This window comes from Triturus cristatus, chromosome 9 (genome assembly GCF_964204655.1).
Source record: "Triturus cristatus chromosome 9, aTriCri1.1, whole genome shotgun sequence".
Taxonomy (NCBI): domain Eukaryota; kingdom Metazoa; phylum Chordata; class Amphibia; order Caudata; family Salamandridae; genus Triturus; species Triturus cristatus.
This window is the reverse complement of record NC_140592.1, coordinates 1,137,188,365-1,137,212,567: the sequence shown is the minus strand read 5'-3', so window position 1 is coordinate 1,137,212,567 and position 24,203 is coordinate 1,137,188,365. Positions and strand designations below refer to the sequence as shown.

Below are 24,203 nucleotides of genomic sequence, written 5' to 3'. Positions count from 1 at the left end.
CAGTTAAAAAAGCTTTTAATCGCATCCATGCCTTATCCTTGACTCCACACTCAACGGTCCATCAGGAGATCCCTTGACAGCTGACGGTCTGACCGCAGGCATCATAATGCAATGGTCAGACAGACGGTCTGTTGGCAGTGTAACCACCACTGACGTTCTGTAAGTGGAGGTACCACCACTATCGTAATGACCCCCCTATATTTTGAGTAGCATTAATATTTAAATGTGCATTACATTTTTTTACATTTTATTTTGTGAAAATGTTTGTTGAGGTCTTCTGTTTTTTGGGAACTTAATTGGAAAGGGGCTAATTTGTGCATGTTTAATAAAGAGCATTTCTTAGCATTAGATGTTTGAAAAATAAGTTTGCATTTTTTACCCCTCATATTATTTTATTTAGATTTTTTAAACTATACAGTGTTTTGGATTGTGTTACTTTAAGTTATATTTATTTACTTGTCAAAATGTTTTTGTCGACTTTGGAATTTAGAAACATGACATTCTTATATACGTCTTCTAATTTTCAGCTTTGATAAATAGTTTTTGCTATATCATGGCAATATCAATAGAAAGATTTATGTTATTTTTTTGGGTTAGATTTAAAAGCTTGGCTGTTGGTGTTATTTAGTGATAGTTTATGCAGTTTATATTTCTTACTTTTTAAAGTTGGTTTCTTTTTTTGTACATGATTTCTTCATTTTGTCTGTGCAAAATCCGGTAGAGTGCCGCTTTCTTGAAGTGTTGCTGCTTTTCTGCCAATTAATGTATGTTTTTGTGTCTTTTGTTATAGTGGCTATTACATTAATAAAGGGTCTGCATTAGTTAGGTTGTTTTAAGTTTAATCTAATTGGTTGTTTTATTTAACATTCAAATTTTTTATTCTATTTATTCCTTATTTGGTAGATACCAGCTAGTGTTTATGTGTTAATGTCATATGTATATTTATTTTTGCAGTTATATTTTTAAACTTTATTTACATGACATTCTTGTTTTAATAAATAAAAATTATTTTACAGATGTTGTATTAGTAGTTTAATTTTATTATTTTGATTTACCATTGGTTTAATGCTATTTTCTTTTCATTTAATTTAATGTTTTATCTAGTAGTTTATAGTGTTTCAAATTAATAGTTGAGTGGATTTTAATTACAGTTGAATTTTTCTACTATGGTACCGATTCCGATCCGGGTCGGAAAGCACTCCGACCGAGCCGGATCCGGAGTGTTTTCCGACCGAGCCGGAGTCCTGCAGTCCGACCGAGCGAGTTTGATGCAGCCGTATGCTGCCAGACTCGGTTGGGTCGGACTCCCATAGAAGTCAATGGAGCCGGTCGTACGACGCGTACATGGGCTCCCATTGACTGAATGGGTACGTCTCGCACAAGGGCCCCCCCTACAGTGGGTACGCGTCGGTGCCATCCGCACCGTACATGCCTGTGTTGGGGAGATCCTTGGGTCTCCCCCTGTGTCCGAGTCATAGGGCTGCGGGTGACAGGGGGTCCGACGTGGGCCCCCAATGGCAACCACCTGGACATTTTGCGAGCCCGACACTCCGGCTCGCACCGGCTGTCTGACGCGTGCATCGTACTGGCTCGGTCATAAATCGCATCCATTGCACGCCACGGTTAGCTTACAGCCGAGACGTACGGAGCGGTTCGAACCCGGAAACGACTCGGTTGGTGAATTTCACGCAGCTCGCATCATACTTGCTCGCTCGTACAGCTGTACGAGTCGGGCAGAAAACATGCGTACGGCTCACAGTTTTTCCGGCCGGATCGCGTTCGGTGCCCTTGCGACCCTGATCGGAATCGGCCCCTAAATATTGTCAACAATATTTTGGTTGTCTATAATTATATCTTGGGCAACTGGGTAGTGTTATATATATATTTTATTTATTTTTGTTTTTCGATATTTGGGGATGTTTGATATTTTTAATAATAATATTTTTACAGTCGATATTTGTGTTTTTTTTGTTTAAGTATAAGATGATGTTATTTTTGTGATCTATATATTTTTGACAATATTTCTGTATTTTTATTTTGTTGTTCTTGATATTGTTTCATACAACCTTTGTGGTGACATTGCCGCTCCATTGTTAATATTAGCATAGACCAACTATGGTCTTCAACTCACCTACAAATAAGTGCTAGGTTGCCCACTGGTCCTGAGCGCTGTATAAAAAAACTTCCAGAGTTTTTGATTGATTGAACTGAACCTTTGTGTTTATGTCGCATGGTGATTTCTACCCAATTTTGATAATTTAGTGGTTATACCATGTTGGCCCTCTAATGTGATCTACTATCACCAAGTTCTCTTCAGTGTACTGATCTCTGATACCATGCAGGGATAGCTCACAATAAACCAATTATAATAAAGAGGAGCCCATGAGCTATCTACCACCAATGCGAAATGTTTGCTTCCTTGTAACAGAGAAACCGGAACCGGAAATTGTAGATGGGCCTGATGTCACCAGATTGCTGTACTTCAGTCATCTAATCAGTTTCAAATGATGGACATATAGGATAGCCACAGGGATGACATCATGTGAACTATGTTATGAAGCACTCTTGAGGCCATCGCTACAAAGGAGACTGATCTGGGCTGGGGTCTGCAAAGCTGACAGGTACTGGACTTTATAGATTTGCTGGACAAAAAGAAACCTTATGCTGCAACACCAGCATTCTTGCTGCTGCACAAAGCACTCCATACATCAGCTGCTTACTTTTTATGTTGCAGGGGTACCACTTTCCACAGTGGCAGAAACCCCAGGGCAGGATTTCTAGCAGCAGGAGAAGGAGATGATGCAGCTGCCAAGCAGTGCCTATCACCTTTTCCTCAAGCCATTCAGGACTAGGCATCAAGCGTCTGGACTATTAGGCTGGCTGTCTTAGTAGATTGTGGGTGGTGTATGCACTGGGTAAAGAAGATAAGTAAAATAATGTGAGAACCAAACAGGAGAGGAAAAAGATAGAGTCTTTAGAAATATGGAGAATAATAGTACCCTGCTCCAAAACGGAGGTTATGGTGGTGAGACCAAATGTCGGGCAGGATACCAGCGGTAATCCCCAAGATACCAAAAATCAGTTAGTCTTGCACAACAGCAACAACAGAGGACAGGCCCATGAATATTGAAAAACAGAGGAGGGGGAATCCACAAGCAAGAGGGCAAGCATGAGACTGACAGGCAACTGAAGATGGAAAAACACAATAAAAGGATTGGGATGCTCAGCCAAGATGAACTTGACAGGAGAAGAGAACCAATGCAACCAGGAGACATTGCCATGTTTGTAGTGGTTTTAAATATGTTCTTCCATAAATGACCTGGAAGTGACCCTCCCACTAGGAAGTACTACTTTTGTGGTGGTTAGTGGTCTAGCTATCCTTATCTGCCACTGTCCTATCTTCCCAAACTCTGACCCGGGCATTCTCTAGATCAGATAACTCTGTAATTCCCTCAGGGAATTATGAGCTGATGCTCATGCTTGTGCATGATCGTACTATGCAAGGCACCAGCATTTGCGAGAGGTCAGGGCGGTCTCTGTGCTTATCACATAGTTGATCAAAATACTCACATCTTCTAAATATACATTCAAGTTTGTTGCCATCAAAGGTGCAGAGGGTGCAGTGGCAATGGGACCACGAGGGTTGTGTGGCCCACTGTACCATGATTGCTATATTTTACTATCCCACCAGAAGTCAAGGTGCCATTTTCCTTGCTTGCACTGCGGAGCATGGAACCATTGCTAAACCCCTATAGACTTTAATGCTGTTTTGTAAGGAATGGAAGTCAACAAGGTGGTTGCTGTCACAATTCCACATCTTCTAGTGACCAGCCAGAAATGTCTAAATGCCCTGCTTTACTTTTGTGTCTGTTTTCACAGAAAGAATGTGGGAGTTGGTGGTGGTGTGTGGTGTGTGAGAGATAGAGTCTTTCTATAAAATATATTTTTTCACAATATATTCAGATGTCTTTTTGTTGTTTCCCCCTTTTCTCTGCTTTCATAGAAACCAGTCTTCCAGAAGGAGCCCATTGTTCCTTTGAATCAGGAGCCTGCCACTGGAATCTGAATGTGACAGCAGCTGTCCCCTGGTCCCTCGTGGATTCCAAGAGAATGAGCGTGGAAGCACCGTTTCTGGGGTCTGCTTTATCATCCACTGTGGGTATGTCCTTATGTGATCATATATAGACAATCAGATGGAGAGGTAATGATAAAATGAAGTGAATTCAGTGTAAGAGTGGTATGCTTTCTGAACAGAAGTCATGTAACTGGAAGTTCAGTGTGCTTAGATTATCTGTTAGCAGGGTGCGCTGGATTAGTGTTCAAGGGACGTAGTTGTTGTGATTTAATGCTGGTGTGATGCTGGTGCTTACTTTGAGCTGGTAGTTTCCGGTGCTCAGCACCGACACTTAATCATCAACATCGGCGCTTTCCATGAGCACCAGTTAAGGACACATTCATTCATGGTAGGCACGGGGAGGTTAAGTGACTTTCCCAGAATCACAGGATGTTGAGCCCATGCCTAAACTCAAACCTGGTTCCCCAGCTCCAAAGTTGGCAGCTCTGGACATTATGCCACATTCTCTCCCCACTTTCATGGCTAGTAGTTGGTTTAGGTTTAGGCGGTGCTAACAGGAGAAATGGGCTGGTGCAAGCTTCCTCCTGACGACAGCCTTGGCACTTAATTTCTTTTACAAATTAACAACTGAGTGATACAGTGCACTTATGTGGCTGAGTGTTCACAGGGTGCACTGCGGTGTGTGGTGTGTGGTGTGTTAGCATTTCCATGGAGCAGTGTGGAATGTCATTGCCCTATGAGGCAGGGCTCTGAGACTTTTTAGTTTCCTTGGAACGCAGTGTGGTATGGTGGGTTAGCATTCTAGAATGCAGTGCACTGTAGTGCGTTTGTGTCCCTAGAATTCCATGCTAGACGGTGGTTTCATGGCACTAGGATACCGTGCAATGTGGTGGGTTAATGTCCTTCAAATGCCATGTAGTATAGAAAGTCAGTGCCCTTAAGAGGTAGTGTGGTCCAGAGGAGGCAGTGTAGTGTGATGGGCATCCTTCAAATGCTGTGTAGTGGAGGTCAGTGCCCTTGGGAGGTAGTGTGGTTCAGAGGATGCAGTGTAGTGTGATGGGCATCCTTCAAATGCTGTGTAGTGGAGGTCAGTGCCCTTGGGAGGTAGTGTGGTCCAGAGGAGGCAGTGTAGTGTGATGGGCATCCTTCAAATGCTGTGTAGTGGAGGTCAGTGCCCTTGGGAGGTAGTGTGGTCCAGAGGAGGCAGTGTAGTGTGATGGGCATCCTTCAAATTCTGTGTAGTGGAGGTCAGTGCCCTTGGGAGGCAGTTCGGTTCAGATGATGCAATGTAGTGTGATGGGCATCCTTCAAAAGCTGTGTAGTGGAGGTCAGTGCCCTTGGGAGGTAGTGTGGTTCAGAGGATGCAGTGCAGTGTGATGGGCATCCTTCAAATGCTGTGTAGTGGAGGTCAGTGCCCTTGGGAGGTAGTGCGGTTCAGAGGAGGCAGTGTAGTGTGATGGGCATCCTTCAAATGCTGTGTAGTGTAGAAGGTCAGTGCCCTTAGGAGGCAATGCGGTTCAGAGGAGGCAGTGTAGTGTGATGCCTGTTTGATGCAGTGTGGCTGGTTTTCCTTCCTTGGATGTAGCCTAGTGCAGTACTGGGTCAGCATGGTGATTATGGGAAACAAAAAGGCTCTACTATGCAGATGTATGCAAGAGAGCTGGTTATACCCGAGATCCCAGTAAGCAGTGCCCATGCTTAGGAGTGACTGGACATGTGGATGGACAGCCGAGAGAAGGCTTTGCGCTCCCTTTATTGGGCTGGTGCTTCCTGCTGACGTCAATTGACACTTACGGTGATCAACTGATGGGGTGCAAATAGGAAGGGCAATTCTTTCTGCAGCCCACTTTCTAAGCATTGTTGAATTAACTTAGGTAGATAGGTAGGATAAAGGTAATCCAAAACCCTTGCATACGTTTTTGAATCAAGAGCCAGTCTACTCAACAGCCGCGGTCCGTGCAGGTAACAGCGGTGGGGCGGTGGGGCCGTGTAAGGGGGGTTTCGAGGGACGAAGCAGAGGGAAAAATTATTATTTATTTAATTTTCCCTCTGCATCGTCCCTCAAAATCCCCCCTTACACAGACCCACTGCCCCACCACTGTTACCTGCACAACCCGCGGCTGCTACTCAAGTCAAATAAACTTTATTTGAATTACATTTGAATCCATAAAAGTATATGTAACAATACTTACATAAAAACATGAATTACATAATTGTTTACCTTATAGATTAACACTCTGTCCATCATTTCCTTTGGTTTTTGCTTTGTTCACCATAAGTTGGCAGGGTATGCTCAGACGTGAGTCCCTTGCTCAGTTTGCCACTGGATTCAAGCAAGCCTGGCTGAAGACGGCTGAAATGCCAGAAACCGGTCCTAGGAAGCTTGTTTCCGGTCCAGGGAAGACATGGCTTGGCAGTTCGGGCTTGACTGTTCCCCTGAGGCACAGGGTCAGACTGATTTGCATATGGCCATGTCTGAACTGGGGTGGCAGAGTGGGCTAAAGAACGGTGATGGATTAAACCCAGATCAGTTGACTGGGGGTGAGTGCTTGCAATGTTCAACACTCCGTCCATCATTTCCTTTGGTTTTTACCTTATATATTAAAACATATTTTAAATTTTATCAGTTCAATAGATACAAACAGCCTAAGCTTCTTCTAGATTTCTTACATCTCTAAAGTGCTTTCCATTGCCTTATGTGCGAGCTTGAAGAACAGAAAACTACAGAAAAACCATACTCTATCTTTAAAAATATTAAATGTACAATAGAGGGGACCAAGAAAGTATTTTTACCTTAAAAAACAAGGTTAACATCCATTAAAAAAGACTTTTCATATCGAATCTCATTATATTGATAAAGCGATTTTCTTCTCTTCACCCCCTGGGAGATAAAAGCTGATACAGAACGGCAAGTCACATCACTGTCAGGTTTACATGAATAATTAAAAGCATCCTGGTAAAATAGAAAACTTTCATTTAAAAAGAATGTGCAAAAGAAGTTCTTCTAATGGCAACATAAAACTTGCAAAACAAGATAAAATGTACATTTGATTGGGTAGCAGTCCCATCAAATGGACACCTAGGTAGATTTTTTTTACCATGCCTCTTTCTTAGGGAAAACAACGAAATGATGCTAAATACCCAACCGTAATCTGATCAAATACAATTTAGCTTGAACATTTGATACCCTTATAAGATTATCTTGTAGTCCTTGCTGTGTTGGGGCTGCCATGCATCTTGCCACGGACGTTTTTTTCCTCCCTTCTTTCACTAGCATATCTACATTTTAAAAGAAATAACTCCTCCAGATCTTTTTTTACCAAAACCTAGGATTTTTAGCAGGACTTCTAATTGTTAGATTTTCCTCTATCTTTATTAATTTATCGATGTACATCAACCAAGTAATCCTATTGTACTGCTCAAGAGTAAGGCAGTCATTAATAACATCCCTTGAGAATTGAGTTCCTTTCTTGCTCCATTTGTTGTACCAGATAACGAGCGATCGCTCTGACAGATATCAGATCTAAATAGGGAATATTCGTATCACTATGTGTTATAAACGCAGGTACAGAGCGTGGTACAGCTTGTAATCTATACAGGAAGGTATTTTTATATGTCTGTTTCATATAGATGTATCAGCGAGACCCCAGGTGCTCCATAAAAGACTGTTGTTATGCATTTGCTTTGGAAGAACTGTAACATTTGTCAAATAGGTTTATTTCCTATTTTCCCTGTAAATCCAAATAGTGCTTCTACAGATCTGATAAACTTGTGTTTTCCCATTTCTAAATGGGACCCCCAGGTACCATTCTGGGAGAAGAGGACACCCAAATAACTAAATCTTTGGACTTCTTCTAATCTAAAATATATCACAAAGTGTGGTTTCTTTTTTGGCCTTTCCTCGTCCACAGGTCATCATGAAAGTTTTCTTTAGATTTACTTTTAGATCTATTTGCTCCATATTTAAAATAAAAGAATTAATCAGTTGTTGTAAAACACTTGGGGTTCTTGATATTAGGACTGAATCGCCTGCATATAAAAATAATGGGGTCAGGTGGGAGCCAACTTTCAGTAGATCTGCTTACACATGTTGTAAAGATCTGTCTACCCCATTAGTATGGAGGGAGAAGAGGAGGGAGACAAGGACACAGCCCTGCCTAATACCTCTTAAGACCTTAAAACTGGGAGTACATTCCCCCCGACCCCATATTTCACCCTTGCTGTCAAGGAGGAATACATCTGTGTCAAGTGTGATATAATTTCTTTAGGGGCATCCATATTTGCCATTGTCTTCTATAGTTTATTGTGCTAAACGCAATCAAAGGCGCTGCTCAAGTCTGCAAAACAGAGATGGATATGACCTGCCCCACCGTCCAAATCCATATTGGGAGTTTGTTCGTACATGATTTTCATTTGTCCTTGATTCCAATCTTTCCAACACGACTCTCCCCATTATTTTTGCAGAGCTGTCCAGAAGGGATATATGGTGGTAACATTCGGCATCCCCTCTGCCCCCCTTCTAAAAATAGGGACAATAACACTGTCTGTTCAGGTCCGAGGGAAAGACCCTCAGCCAGCAGCATTACATACCTGAGTTAATATCGGGGCCTATAGTGTCATACATGATTTAAAACCATCCCTGGGTACCCCACCAGGGCCCTGGGCTTTTCCTGTGGCAAACTTTTCTTTCTATTGCTATTGTGACCTTCTCAATGGTTACCAGCTGCAAATAAACATTACTGATAAATGCACCTTCAGTGGAGCTAGGGCATTTAATGCCAGGAATTTGTATTTGATTACATTTGCTTTTATTAAGTATGGCTCCAAAGTGATCTAACCAATCTGTCGGGGTAACCAGTCGGTTCTGACACTGCTGCCTGCCGCTAGTATCTTTGTCCTTCATCCATCTAGATTCTTCTAGAACCCCAAGATCCCCCCGCTGTTAGTCTTGTTCACCAAGGCCTGAAAGTGGGACAAAGCAATTTGAGCAAGCTAAAGAAAAGCTCTATCTATGGTTTTTATGTGAAGAAATTGTGAGGAGCCCTGCTCTCTGACAAATGCTACTGGAGGTTTATGAAAAAAAAACCTAGGGGGACGGCTGAAATCGCCTCCTTGTCTGGCCTGAGTCTTGAAAATAAGGGCCTTTACCATTTCAGGGTGCTGGAAATTAACAACAATGCAATCTCTATTTCCTGTTTTGAAAAGGGTCTATCCAGTACTCCCTTCTCACCATGAAAATCTCTTGTAATATTGAATTAGTATCTGGATTAAATTTAGTTAGCCAACGGGCCACTTTATTTCTTAAGTCTTTCCAGCTCTCCTTTGCATGTGGTTCTAAGCTTGGGACTCCCTTTAAAACGATGACATAAGGGGTGGCCTCTGGTGACAGGTGCAGAGTATCTGGAATTGGAGCCAAGAATCAGACTTTACAAAACTAGGTTGATGGGGTAAGTCTCTTCTCTTCGTATGATTGGTACCTGATTTAAGCTTTCTAATGTATCAATTTCATTGTTTTGGGTTCTTCATGATACAGTAGAGCAGAGCTGAAGTACAGAATTTAATGGCACCCCTGGATCTCACCTTATAGGTCTATTTGTTTTGTTTCCATTATGTCTGGCCCCTGTAATGACATCATTTTGGTGGGGGGGGGGGGGGGGGGGGTTAGTAAACTATCAACTGCGTTTCCTATCGCTTCCACCCTCTCTTTGATTTTCTTTAATTCCTGGAAACTTTTTGTTCTATATTATCCTGTTGTGTATGTAATTTCTTTATAAGGGTATCTAAGCTTTTTGGGGTCACAATATCTCGCCTATTTACAAATTCTTTATTATTATCCCTCTAACTGACTGCGTTGACTTGGGGCACCTTAGTCTTTTTATTACTGGATTTGCTATGGATAGGTGGTAATGAGCCCTCTGGTTATTTGCTTTTCTTTGCCGGAGGTGAAGTCAGATCATGGGTGGGAGAGAGTTAGATTAAGTCAAGTGGTTGGTTGAACACACATGGGGACTTTTTTTCACTTCAGAAATTATTTGAAATATTTGAGGCTTCAGAGTGATCTAAATCTATATGTGGAAGAACGGTGGCCCCTAAAGTTTCTACAGTAGCGCTAGATAAAACCTAAACAACAGCTTGCTTAGTTGCTGCGAGTTTCTCTTCCACAGTGATTATTTTATTTTCGATTAACCCCACATCATCTGTCAGGTAGTTGGTGATGGTATAGGTTGCTTTCTTCCATGGTTTTCTGTTAATAACCCTTTACCCAAGTTTAGAGCTAGCACGTGTATAACTATAAAAATGTGACCCGTCCGCTCGTATAAAATCAAATTTTCGAATGTTTGTATTTTCTTTGTTAGCTCTGGGAGTGTAAGAGCTTCTGGCGAGATGAGCTCAGTGGGGCATTTTTTCCATCCAACCCAGGCGTTTTTATTAAACCATCAGTTTCAATGCCCCAATAGGAATGACGGATTCAATAACACTGGGTAGTATCAAGCCCCGCTGGAGAATGCCCTCTTCGTGGGTAAGTATAAAAAGCGGCAGTTTAAACCTTCTGTCAAATAGCAGGGCAACAATGTATTGGGTTATGAAACAAAAAAAGGCGAAAGTGGCTTTACACTGAATTACATAGGCTACTGTATTTACTCACAAAATCCAGGGTTCCGAAAGCAAAAGGGGTGGCCCTGCCCTATATCATCCTGCCAAAGACAGGCGAGGACGTGCCCGCTCTTGGTCCAGGATTTGCCCGGGGTGCCGTCCGTGCGCGGCCCACGCTGCAGAGTGCTGTTTGGTTGATATAGCCAAGGAGAAGGAGCTCAGGTGCAAGGAAGCAGGGGGTTGACTTGTGGTCGGTCCCCAGCGGCAGCAGGTGAGACCTGCGGCGGCTCTCCTCCTTGAGTCTGTGTTGATTAAACTGAGGTGCAGTGATCCTCAGCACACGCAGGGAACTCGCAGTCAGCCCTAGGAAGAAGAGCAGAACGGCAGCAAACACAGGCAGTCTACTCAATGTGAAGCCATTTTCTGGCATGTTAAGGATATATGGAATAATGCTTAATTATATTATTGCCAGCACCCCCCAAGTATGTATCTCCTCGTTCTTGTCCCTTTTGATGCTCATCTTCTGCTTTCAGTAAGGCTGGAACCCACTCCAACTTCTATCCCTCGCTAGCATTCTGCCCTCCTCTGAAGCCCACTTTAGTTTCTAAAGCTGCTATCCAAGCCACTAAACTGGCTCCTACTGCTTTTGGACTACATGTGTCCTTTGTTCTTTTACACCATTAAGTTCTCCCACCTAAGCCTGGATATCATCCCTTTTTACCCCTTGGGGTATCAGTAGATATGGGATTGAATCAGGCCTGGAACACTTGGTAGATCGCAAAAGTTCCATCCTCCCTGGAAGTGGCCTCCAATCCCTGGACCCTCTAAGTGCCCTGATGGCACAGTAACTCTTTTTAGGTCAAGCCTAGGCAGCACATGCGCTGTCTCGTTGAGACATGCTGTGTTCAGTGTGTGGGCTTTCATTCTCATCGCTGCCGATTTGTTCAATGTGTGTCATTCCTAAAAGCTTGCTTTTCAATGGTTTATTGTCATTTTCTGTCCCACCTTCTTGTGCCTTGCTCTGCCCCTGGAGTATTGGCCTATTGGCCTATTATGGTGTCCTTTCTCTGAAGGCTTTTCTCCCTTAATGTTTGTGCACTCTTTTTTTATTTGCAGCCTGCTCGTTTTTCTTCTTGAATGTTCCTGTTCTTTACGCCAGATACATATTATATATAATATGTTTCTGAAAGGTTGCCACAGTTTTTGTGAAGCTTGCTTTGGTTGCAGCCTGCCCATTTTTTTCTCTGAATGCCACTGTTTTAGTAAAGCGTCTGTGCGATGTTTTGTACAGCTTTGTATAGAATGTTCCTTTTATTTCCATTTCGTGGCCCTTGTGCTCAATTTTTTATACGGCATTGTTTCAATACGTTTTGGGAAGCTTACCTCTGTTTTCATGAAGATAATGTGCAATGTTTTGGACGGCTTTATTTCTTTAAGTCTTCTGAAGGTGGCCATTGTTTTTGTGAAGAGCTCATTTCAGTCACAGAGCTTTTTGCCTGCAGCTTCCAGTCTGCCTGTTGCGTCCTCCTCCCACTCCCTTTTCCTCTCCCAGCAGCTTCTTATTTGATCCTGTGATAGCGCCCCAGCTCCTCCATGACCCCTATGGCTCCAGGTCTCTGAAAGTCTGTAGTCGGCGTATACAATCTGTGTCCACAGCCCCCACAGTTCCTACTGCAGACAGAATCTTTCGTACGCCATTCGACAGCGTGGAGCAGTGCACTGTAATTTGGTTAATGGCACCCCCTCAGCAGAACAACACATCGCAACACTGCATTAATTGAAATGTTTTATATCAAACGAATCTCGAAGGAAAAACGTAAGACGTTTAATTTACTGAAACATGTGGGTTGCTGCATTTTTTGGAATATTGTCTTTTAAATAGCAGGGTGCTACTGTGCATTTATATTCTCTATTAAAACGTATTTACTTGCTCAGTTTAATTTACAGTTTTGTCAAGGATGTCTGGTGAGGTTTTCTGCAGCTCCATAACTGGCTTTCATCTGGTCCCCTGAGGGCTCATTTTCAAACTGAAAAAAAGTGATGACTTGAAGCGATTTCAAAAAAGTGTCGCAAAATTTTGCTCATTGTAAAGTTGTGTGCATCTTCGTTTGGACATTTACCAAAAGCGTACTTTACCAATTCAACAATCCATAAGCATGGTTACCACCTGATGAATTTATCAACACCTAATTATGATGCATGAGGGATCCACTGATGGGGACACTCTTCAGCCCAGGCATCCTCCTGCATGGAGAACACCCTGCAAATCGATGAGTGCACTTTCCATGCCACCGAGAGAAACTGACCTTCAAGTCGATGAGTGAACTTTCCGTGCCAACTAGAGAAACTGGCCTTCAAGTCGATGAGTGCATATTCCGTGCCACCGAGAGAAACTGGCCTTCAAGTCGATGAGTGCACTTTCTGTGCCACCGAGTGAAACTGGCCTTCATGTCGATGAGTGCACTTTCTGTGCCACCGAAACAAACTGGCTTTCAAGTCGATTAGTGCACTTTCCATGCCACTGAGACAAACTGGCCTTCAAGTCGATGAGTGCACTTTCCGTGCCACTGAGTGAAACTGGCCTTCAAGTCGATGAGTGCACTTTCCGTGCCACTGAGTGAAACTGGCCTTCAAGTCGATAAGTGCACTTACCGTGCCACCGAGTGAAACTGGCCTTCACGTCGATGAGTGCACTTTCCGTGCCACCGAGTGAAACTGGCCTTCAAGTCGATGAGTGCACTTTCCGTGCCACTGAGTGAAACTGGCCTTCAAGTCAATAAGTGCACTTACCGTGCCACCGAGTGAAACTGGCCTTCACGTCGATGAGTACACTTTCTGTGCCACCGAAACAAACTGGCTTTCAAGTCGATTAGTGCACTTTCCGTGCCACCGAGACAAACTAGCCTTCAAGTCGATGAGTGCACTTTCCGTGCCACTGAGTGAAACTGGCCTTCACGTCGATGAGTGCACTTTCCGTGCCAGCGAGTGAAACTGGCCTTCAAGTCGATGAGTGCACTTTCCGTGCCACCGAGTGAAACTGGCCTTCAAGTCGATAAGTGCACTTTCCGTGCCACCGAGTGAAACTGGCCTTCACGTCGATGAGTGCACTTTCTGTGCCACCGAGAGAAACTGGCCTTCAAGTCAATGAGTGCACTTTCTGTGCCACCAAGAGAAACTGGCCTTCAAGTCGATGAGTGCACTTTCTGTGCCACCGAAACAAACTGGCTTTCAAGTCGATTAGTGCACTTTCCGTGCCACCGAGACAAACTGGCCTTCAAGTCGATGAGTGCACTTTCCGTGCCACTGAGTGAAACTGGCCTTCAAGTCGATGGGTGCACTTTCCATGCTACCGTGTGAACCTGGCCTTCACGTCAATGAGTGCACTTTCCGTGCCACCGAGTGAAACTGGCCTTCAAGTCGATGAGTGCACTTTCCGTGCCACCGAGTGAAACTGGCCTTCAAGTCGATAAGTGCACTTTCCATGCCACCGAGTGAAACTGGCCTTCACGTCGATGAGTGCACTTTCTGTGCTACCGAGACAAACTGACCTTCAAGTCGATGGGTGCACTTTCTGTGCCACCGAGACAAACTGGCCTTCACGTCGATGAGTGCACTTTCTGTGCCACCGAAACAAACTGGCTTTCAAGTCGATGAGTGCACTTTCCATGCCACCGAGACAAACTGGCCTTCAAGTCGATGAGTGCACTTTCCGTGCCACTGAGTGAAACTGGCCTTCAAGTCGATGAGTGCACTTTCCATGCCACCGAGTGAAACTGGCCTTCACGTCGATGAGTGCACTTTCCGTGCCACCGAGTGAAACTGGCCTTCAAGTCGATGAGTGCACTTTCCGTGCCACCGAGTGAAACTGGCCTTCAAGTCGATAAGTGCACTTTCCGTGCCACCGAGTGAAACTGGCCTTCACGTCGATGAGTGCACTTTCTGTGCCACTGAGAGAAACTGCCCTTCAAGTCGATGAGTGCACTTTCCGTGCCACCGAGACAAACTGGCCTTCAAGTCGATGAGTGCACTTTCCGTGCCACCGAGTGAAACTGGCCTTCAAGTCGATGAGTGCACATTCTGTGCCACCGAGACAAACTGGCCTTCACATCGATGAGTGCACTTTCCATGCCACCGAGTGAAACTGGCCTTCAAGTCGATGAGTGCACTTTCCGTGCCACCGAGTGAAACTGGCCTTCACGTCGATCGGTGCACTTTCGGCACCACCGAGAGAAATTGCCCTTCAAGTCGATGAGTGCACTTTCCATGCCACCGAGACAAACTGGCCTTCAAGTCGATGAGTGCACTTTCCGTGCCACCGAGTGAAACTGCCCTTCAAGTCGATGAGTGCACTTTCCATGCCACCAAGACAAACTGGCCTTCAAGTCGATGAGTGCACTTTCTGTGCCACCGAGAGAAACTGGCCTTCAAGTCGATGAGTGCACTTTCCGTGCCACCAAGACAAACTGGCCTTCAAGTCGATGAGTGCACTTTCCGTGCCACCGAGAGTAAATGGCCTTCAAGTCGATGAGTGCACTTTCTGTGCCACCGAGAGAAACTGGCCTTCAAGTCGATGAGTGCACTTTCCGTGCCACAGAGAGAAACTGGCCTTCAAGTCGATGAGTGCACTTTCCGTGCCACCGAGTGAAACTGGCCTTCAAGTCGATGAGTGCACTTTCTGTGCCAACAAGAGAAACTGGCCTTCTTTATTACAGATCCTGTATACGGATCTACCATGAATTCCCTACATGACACACGGCGTAAACAAAGCTCATTATTTGGTTTAATCATAAATCACAAATGTTTCACAAAATGTCGACACCTCTTTTAGTCCATATCCGACCTCTTTTCCGTAAACCAGCGACTGCAGTGCAGAAGTGCACAGTATAGCCCCTTTCCCCTTCATAATGTAAGCAATGCAAGCCCAGCCCTTAACATAAACAATCCTGTCTAAAGTGCTAACTGCTGCTGAAAATTCCCACAAGCAGTGCTTTCTTCTTCCCCCCAAAACCCCTTCCGGTCAACAATGCATTTTCATGAACCCAAGCAGTCTTTCCCAGCTCGTCGCCCCGCCAAAAACAAAATACACCTTTTTCTCTCCCGATGAATCATTTTAAAGCAAAACCATTCTTCAAACCCAAAAAGTAAGTCCCAAACTGAATTAGCCTTCCCTACAGTGTAATGTTTTCCTCATCTCGTCAACCAATATTATCCCAATTTCTCTTATAGTCCACAGGCCAAATCAGCCCTCACTATCAAATCATTATTATTTTTGCAATTTTATATGACGCAAACTCGACCCAAAGGGGTTTTAGTGCTTTGCATGAGTACCAGCTACATTATACAAGGTCATATTAGTTTCTTTTCCCCACTGAATTGCATAGGATCACAGGATGTTGAGACGATGCTGAGATTCAAACCTGGTTTCCCAGTTCCAAATCTGGTAACTCTGGCCCTAGCGCATTCCAAGTCAACTGCATTCTAAGGCCCCCAGAGATCACTAGACAATATAGACAACTGATGCAGACTGCGCCCGCTCTTAGCAGGCTTATGAAGGCAACAAGCATTCCACTCCACATAATTGAACACAACACTATACGATTAAGTGCCACGCTATTCCACACAAATGCACACCACATAAATCCACTACGAGCCACATAATGACAATCAATCAAATTTAACTCCACAAATTTCCACTCCACTCCATGCTATATAATTCCACTTCACATAATCCCACCCCATACAACATAATTCCATTACCTACCTATGTCCTCTTTAAACTGCCTGCTCACATATGCTCTTTTCATATACATCATCGTACTGGACTATCGAGCAAGTCTTCAGACTGGCCCTCTTGTATTGGAAGGTGGTGGTGCTGGGCAAGGGCAGTCTTTATTTGGCCTTCATTGACCTCAAGACTGCCTTTGACCTGGTACCTAGGGAGGAACTGTGGAGGGTCTTGCAGGGTTTGGGGGTGTTGTCCTATATCCTATCACTTCTGATAAAACTACATACGGACAATTATGCACAGGTCCGGTGGGGTAAGAATGGGGAGAAAACAGATAGAATTCCAGTAAGTAGGGGTGTCCGCCAGGGATGTGTGTTAGCTCCCACCCTATTCTCTCTTTATGTGAATGGGGTGGTTGAGTATTTGCTACAAGAACCTGCTGATGCACCGTCCCTGGCGGGCACTCGGATCCCTACGCTGCTTTTTGCAGATGATACCCTCCTTATTGCAAAGTCCCCCCAGGGCCTCCAAAAACTTCTTAAACGCTTCCAGGAGTTTTGTTCCCTTAGGGGATTGGTGATCAATGTCGATAAGACCAAATATTTGATCATGAATCCACCTGGGAAACTGGGGCGCCCTCCCGTGTTGAACTCTGCTTACCTGGAGAGGGTATCAGAGTTTGATTACCTGGGAATCCGCCTTAGTGATTCTATGTGTTGGACTCCGCACATCAATAAGATGCTCCTTAACCACAAAAGGGTGGGTGGTGCTTTGCTCAGGGAAGATCGTATTTCCACAAAACAATTTGTTGCCCCAGTTGTGGAGATTTATAAAGCTAGAGGGGTTAGTACTGCTTTATATGGGGCAGAGTTGTGGGGCATAGGCAATCTTGACGTGCTTGCAAAATCAGAGAGCAAATTTTTGAAAGATCTGATGGCTCTCCCTTCGAGTACACCCACAGTTCCAGTTTTGTTGGACTTAGGCTGTAGATCAATTGCAGACCAAGCTCGACTACGTCCCTTGCTCTTGTGGGCCCGCTTGTGGAGGGTCCCTGAACTAGCCTCCTATGCGGAGGGACTGTCCGAAGTGATGTCTATGGGGGGCTGGTGTAAGATTAAATGGTTGAGGGACGTTAAACATCTTTTGGGGGAGTTGGGCCTAGGTGAAGCTTGGGTTACTCGATCTGCCCCTCCCAAAGCCACTCTAAAGAAATTGTATTGGGATTGGGTTTTGTTTAAACTTACTGTTGATCCACGCCAATGTAAGTCAACTGTAGCCTTTTTGAGGATTAAAGACGTGGTAGCTTACGAACCATATCTCGATATGATTTCTATTCCTTTTGATAGGGCCTTATATTTTAAATTCAGAGTAGGGATCCTACCTGTAGGTGATTTGATATCCCGGTGGAAATTGTCCCCCCAGCCCTCCCCCTTTTGTGCCCTCTGCTCCACGCGGGTCGAGACTGTGGCACATATTCTTTTTGAATGCCCTGACTATTGCTCTCCCAGGAGGTATTGGCTCAGACCACTTTGTAGACAGTTGGGAACTCGCAATCACACAGTCGCCCTGCGTATTTTACTGTCTGACACAACCACTTTGGTGGTTTGTGCTGTGTCTAAATTTTTTTTTTTTTTTTTTTTTTGTTTTTTTTTTAAACCGTTTATTGCAATCTCAAATATATACAGGTATGGGCCTACAACCTTCCGGCCGGCCGCTAAAATGACGACGACAAATGGCATACATACAATGAGGCACTGAACTTTACATAGACACTAAGGCAGGAGGTATCCACAACGCGGGCCATGTGGCTCTGAGCCCACAATACGGTTTCATTTTATACAACACAACAACATAAATAAACACACACCCGCAAGGCAACCCACGATCAAAAGCGGCAGCACGTGCTCCTCAAATGGGGGACCCCAAACCATCCACTGAAAACCCCCAAGCGGGGAAGGGAAACAGGTCCGGGACTGGGAGAATATTGTGCTCGGAACTGAGGGAGGGAGTAAACTAGGGGGATGGAGCTGGGGAAGCGGGAGGCAGCAACGGCGGCTCGCAGATACCCCCGCGGTAGGCGTTCCAGGGGCCCCATATCTTCACCCATGCCCCAGGCTTACCCCGCGCCACATACACCACCTTCTCTCGGAACATGCACCAATCCATGTGTTCTTTCCAGGCCGACACCGCCGGGGACCTCTGGGATCCCCACAGCTGCGCAACGTCCCGTTTAGCCACCATATAGCCCAGAGTCACCCATCGCGTCTGCGGAACCGAGTAATCGGTCGGTTCCCACACATTCAGCAAACATCTCCTCGCTTCAGGCAACAGCGCGACATGCGTAACCGCTCGCAGGACCTCATGCACACCACGCCAGAATCGCTCCACCCTCGGGCATTCCCACAAAATGTGCAAAAAGGTCGCTGAAGCACCACACCCACGCCTACACAATCCGTCCTCGGCATAGCCCATACGCAGAAGCCTTGGCCCCGTCATGTACACCCGGTGGAGTATCTTAAGCTGGACGAAACGAAGGCGAGCCGGGATGGCCACCTCCTTCGGAGAGGCCACCGCGGAAATCCAGTCCTCGTCGTCCAACTCCAGCCCATCGGCAACCCAGGCCTCGCGGAGGCCAGTCAGTAAGCCCGAGCGATCATTTATCAATTTCTTGTAAATGAGGGAGATCGTGCTGTCCGGAACATGGCCATCTAGCACTCGATCCTCCAGGGGGGAGGACTCCGGGATGGAGGCCACGTCTGGGAAGACGGAGCCCAGCGCGTGACGGACCTGCAGGTACCGAAAGTATTCACTGCCCTGCAGCTGAAACTCCGCCTGCAGCGTCTCGAATGTTTTAAATCCTCCCCTCGTCCAGAGATCCCCCACTGTACTGATGCCTATAGTGTCCCACTGCTCAAAGCCCTTCGAGGTCCACAGAGAGCCCAACCTCTCAGACGCGTACAGCGGTGACGCCCGGGTCAAACGGTCCTTCCAGCCCATAGCTGCATTAGCCGCGTGCCATACTCGCACCATGACACGCGTGGGTCCCGTCAAGCGGGAATCGGGCACACTAGCGTAGAGCGCTCGATTGTAGTCGCCACCGGGCAGGAGCATCTTGTCCATTTCAAATGCCGGGTTTAGGGCGGGCCCATAGAGGCCCTGATTAATTGCAGCCAACTGGGAGGCCCAGTAATACCGTTTAATATCCGGGAGGGCAATCCCTCCATCGTACCACGGGAGCGTCAACTTTGCCAAGGCTATACGCGGCCTCCCATCCCAGAACAGGCGGCGCTGTAGACCTTCCACTTCACGGAAGTAGCGCGCTGGGACCAGGTCCATAGTGTTCTGGAGAGCGTACAGGAAGCGCGGCAGTGACATCATCTTGAACAACGCCGCCCGGCCGAGCGGCGAAAGTGGCAAGCGCCGCCAGCGCGCGACGTCCTCCTTCAAGCGCTGGAGGGGGGGAAGCAAATTTCGCTCGTAGCGGGCCACCGGGTCCAGCGTAATGTAGACACCCAAGTATCGAAATCCCTCCGAGGCAATCTGGATCGGACAGCCCCGCGGGAGGACAGGAGCCTCCCCGGAAAGCACATAGACACAGGATTTGGCCCAGTTGATGACAAGGCCTGAATTGCGGCCAAAAGAGCGCAGAACATCGACCAGGACAATCAGTGATTTGCGCGGGGAAGCTAAGTACAAAAGGATGTCGTCTGCATAGAGAGACACGCGGTCCTCATACTCAGGGGTCCAACGGAGACCTCGGATAGAAGGGTGCCACCGCAGCCACTCTGCCAGGGGTTCCAAGGCCAGTGCGAACAGGAGCGGCGACAGGGGGCAACCCTGTCGCGTGCCCCGTCCCAGCACGAATGGGGCCGAGACTCGACCATTCACCACCACCTGCGCAAGTGGGTCCGAGTACAACAATTTGACCCAGCTGATGAAACCCGGCCCGAAGCCAAACTTCGCCAGCATCGCCCAGATGTACGGCCACTCGAGTGTGTCAAACGCCATAGTGGCGTCCAAAGCCGCCAAGATGGCCGGCTCCCGCACGAACGGAACACGCGCTAGCACGCCGTGCAGGCGTCGCAAATTAAGAGCCGTATTGCGATGGGGGATAAAGCCGGACTGGTCTTGGTGGACCAGGTCGCCCACCACGCCGACCAGCCGGTTGGCGAGCACCTTGGCGAGGATTTTAGGTTCCGCATTCAAGAGCGAGATAGGCCGATAGGATGTGACCCGATCTCGAGGTCTCCCCTCCTTGTGGATGACCACGATGGTAGCCAGACGCTGGTCCGGCGGGAGGGAGCCCCGCGAGTGGGCCGCAAGGAACATTGCGCGGAGGTGGGGTGCCAGTACATCCGGTCGCAGCTTGTATAACTCGATAGGAATGCCGTTTGGGCCCATGGCCTTGCCAGAAGCGACCGAGCGGATGGCGAGGGCGATTTCGTCCGAGGTGGGGGCGGCATCCAGCGACTCCCTGTCCTCCACAGAAAGGGAGGGGAGCGCGATGTCACGCAGCAGGGCATGGGAATCCTCCTCCGAGCAGGGAGAAACCGGGGAATATACCTCGCGGAAATAATCCGCAAAGCAAGAAACAATGCCTTCCGGCTCAATGACACGCACGCCATCCGTCCTCTCAATCAGCGGGACCACACGACTCGCTCTCTCCTTCTTATCCAGCCACGCAATCAACTTGCCCGCCTTATCACCCACATCATACAATCGCCCCTGTTGCTCTCTGCTGAGGCCCCTGGCCGCCTCCGTGACGAGGGCCCTATAGGCCGCCTGCTTAAGGTGCAGAACGTGGAGCGCAGCGTCAGTCACCCCACTCCCCAAATCACCCTCCAATTCAGTAATTTCGGCCTCCACCCGGGTCACCTCCTCCTGTGCGCGCCTCCGGGCATGGGAAATAAAGGAGAGGGCCTCCCCTCTCAGTACCGTCTTGAAAGCCTCCCACAGGGAGATAGCCGACAGGACTGACCCCACATTCTCCTCGAAATACCGTTGCAAGGATTTAATAAAGTCAGCGCGAATAGTGGGGTCGCGCAGGTACCAAGCGTTGATTGGAGCTACCCTGCCCTCCCCCCTCGGGAAGACATCAAAGTGCAACAGGAGCGGGGAGTGATCTGAAATGCCCCTCGCCAAATGGCGCACCTCCCCCACCCTCCCGGCATAGGCCGCAGGGACAAGGATATGATCAAGCCGCGAAAGGCTACCATGGGCACCCGAATGGAAGGTGTACTGCAGCTGAGTGGGATGCTTTAAACGCCAGCAGTCTACCAATCCCAGTGTGTCCAAAAGGCCCGACAGCCACGCCTGTGCCCGGGGGAGGTCCCTAGGGGGATAACGATCCATAGTCCCAGAAACCACCGCGTTGAAGTCCCCCCCAACCACCAGAAGCCCCCCCGGAAGGTCAAGAAGGAGGCGTCCCAGGTCCGCAAAGGTGGTGGACTGTAGCCCCGGTGGGACGTACACTGAGACAAAGACGACTACTTTGCCCTCCATTCTCCCCACCAAAACAGTGTAGCGTCCCCTCTCATCATGGCGTACCTTGTCTATTTCTAGCGGGAGCGAGGTCTTGACCATAATGCCCACCCCTCGTGAGCCTGACGTAAAGCCCGAGTGGGCCACCAAACGATAACCACGTCGATTCATGGCACAAAAGGAGTTACCAATAAGGTGTGTCTCCTGCAGAAAGACCACATCAGGCGAAATCCGTTTCAGATACTGCAGGACCACACCCCGCTTAATCCTATCCCCCAGCCCGTTAACGTTCCAGGACAACAAAGTCAGGTCCCTACCCCCCATCACATACAGAAGCCATCATTTGTCCCCCCGAGAGCAACTCAAAAACACCAGTACAATAAAGGGTTTGCCTTGCGGTAGAAACGAACCACACCCCACCCCAACCCACCCATCCCAACAGAACTCCCCCCACCCTGCACCCCTGCATGAGCCCGAACAGCCCCCCCAAAGTGCCGTGTGCCTGTCGCCCCATAGAAGAAAACTAACTAGTCCCCCAGAGGAGGAGGGAGATCCCCCAAGAGACCCCGCACGACCTCCACAGGAGGGGAACTTACCCTAACAGTCAATGGTGACAATAACACAGCCCGGAGCAAGGCCTACCATTAGTCCCTTAGTCCTGATCCGGCGGGCCCTCCCCACCAACCGCGCCCCCCCCGCCCCCCCGGCCCCGATCTCCAGGCAAAGTGTCCAGCCAGTCCCCGGCCGCCTCGGGACGATCAAAAAAGTGCGTGCGGCCATCTACCTCCACCCTCAGCTTAGCTGGAAAAAGCATCGAATATTTGAGATTCAGGTCTCGTAGGCGACGTTTGACACCCAGAAAGCTTAGTCTCTGCTTTTGGACCGCCGGGGTGAAGTCAGGATAGAAATTAATATCCATGTTATCAAGTCTGACTGGCCCTTGGAGCCTAGAAGTCTGCAGGATAGCGTCTCTGTCCCTAAAATTGAAGATCCGGGCGATGAGAGGCCTCGGAGGGGCGCCGATCTTAGGCCTACCCCCGGGGACCCTATGGGCCCGTTCCACTGCAAAGAATTTGCTCAGCCCCCGAGGCTGTAGGTGGGTGAGGACCAGGTCCTCCACGAACAGATCCGCTGCCTCCGCCTCTCGTCCCTCCGGCACCCCGATAATGCGGACGTTGTTTCTCCGGGCCCGACCCTCGGAATCCTCCAGTCGACGATTCATCAGGGCGCTCGCCTGGCCAAGCCTGCGCACCTCCTGTTGGAGGGCCGCCACGTCAGTTGTGAGGCCCGAGGTAGAGTGGGCCAAAGAATCGACCCGGTCATTTGTTTTAGACAGATCGGCTCTCACGAGGCCCACGTCCACGAGGGCCGAGTCGATCTTCTGCGCCAGAGTGTCAAAGCGCTGGTCCACCGAGGCCTTCATCTCGGCGATGGCGCCCATGACGTCCCGGAGGGTCAGGTCCGTGGGCGGAACAGGAGCATCAGTCGGGCCCGTGGGGGACCTACGCAGCACCTCTGGAGATCCCTTCTGGAGGGTGTAGCGGTCCATGTTATTGGATTGTTGGGCCGTGCCACGACGGGTCGACTTCACCTTGGCCCGGTCGCCATCTTGTTTTGTGGCCATGGTCGCAATCCCCAAATCGAGCCAATCTCCTCAGAAAAGGGGCAGACAATCCCGTTCAAGGGCTCCGGGGGGGGGCGACCACCGCTCCTCAGGACGGATCGCAGCCGGCGGGCCGGCAGGGCAGCCCAACGAGGCCACAGCACCGCACACCGCCCCGCAACCCAACCTCGCCTGGCAGCAAGGAGGGCGCAAAAGCGAAAGTGAAAGCGCGGGGTACGCGAGCCACCCAGCCTTGCCCGCCGCTGTTGTTCACTTTGTGTCCGGATCGCCCCACGACTCCAGTACGGGGGGCCGGCGTGGAGAAGGCCGCAAACCTCAATCGATGCTCCTGCCGGTGTCCGAGGTCCGATTTAAAAACGGAAAACGGGCGTCACCTCTGCACGGGTTCACAAATACAGTCCCCTCATCTGGGACAGGATTCTGTCAGGATTTATACAGGAGGTCGCGGAGGTCCTCGGGAGCCTCGCACCTACGCAGCCATCTTGGTTGCGCGCTAGGCTCCTCTGTGTCTAAATTTTTAAAGTGGTCCTGGTTGATTCGTGCAAAAAGGCTTTCTGTATCAATTTAATTCTGATCGTACTGTACTAATTGTATTTATTAAGTATTGTTTTTATTGTCTTGTTGGAAAAGTGTTTTTTCTGCTGTTTTTCTCAACTGTTGAATTGCTTTTAAGATATTTTATGTATCGAAATAAAGCCTATCAA

General features: G+C 47.9%; 1 protein-coding gene across 2 annotated transcripts in view; it reads left to right on the top strand.

The window, feature by feature from the left end:
• Positions 1 to 24,203, top strand: part of LTK (leukocyte receptor tyrosine kinase) — a 583,144-nt gene that overhangs the window by 396,174 nt on the left and 162,767 nt on the right. For both annotated transcript variants that reach the window (XM_085627068.1, XM_085627069.1), the window contains exon 7: positions 4,004 to 4,159. In XM_085627068.1, coding sequence (XP_085483194.1) covers positions 4,004 to 4,159 — 156 coding nt within the window. The remainder of the gene's footprint in view (positions 1 to 4,003; positions 4,160 to 24,203) is intronic.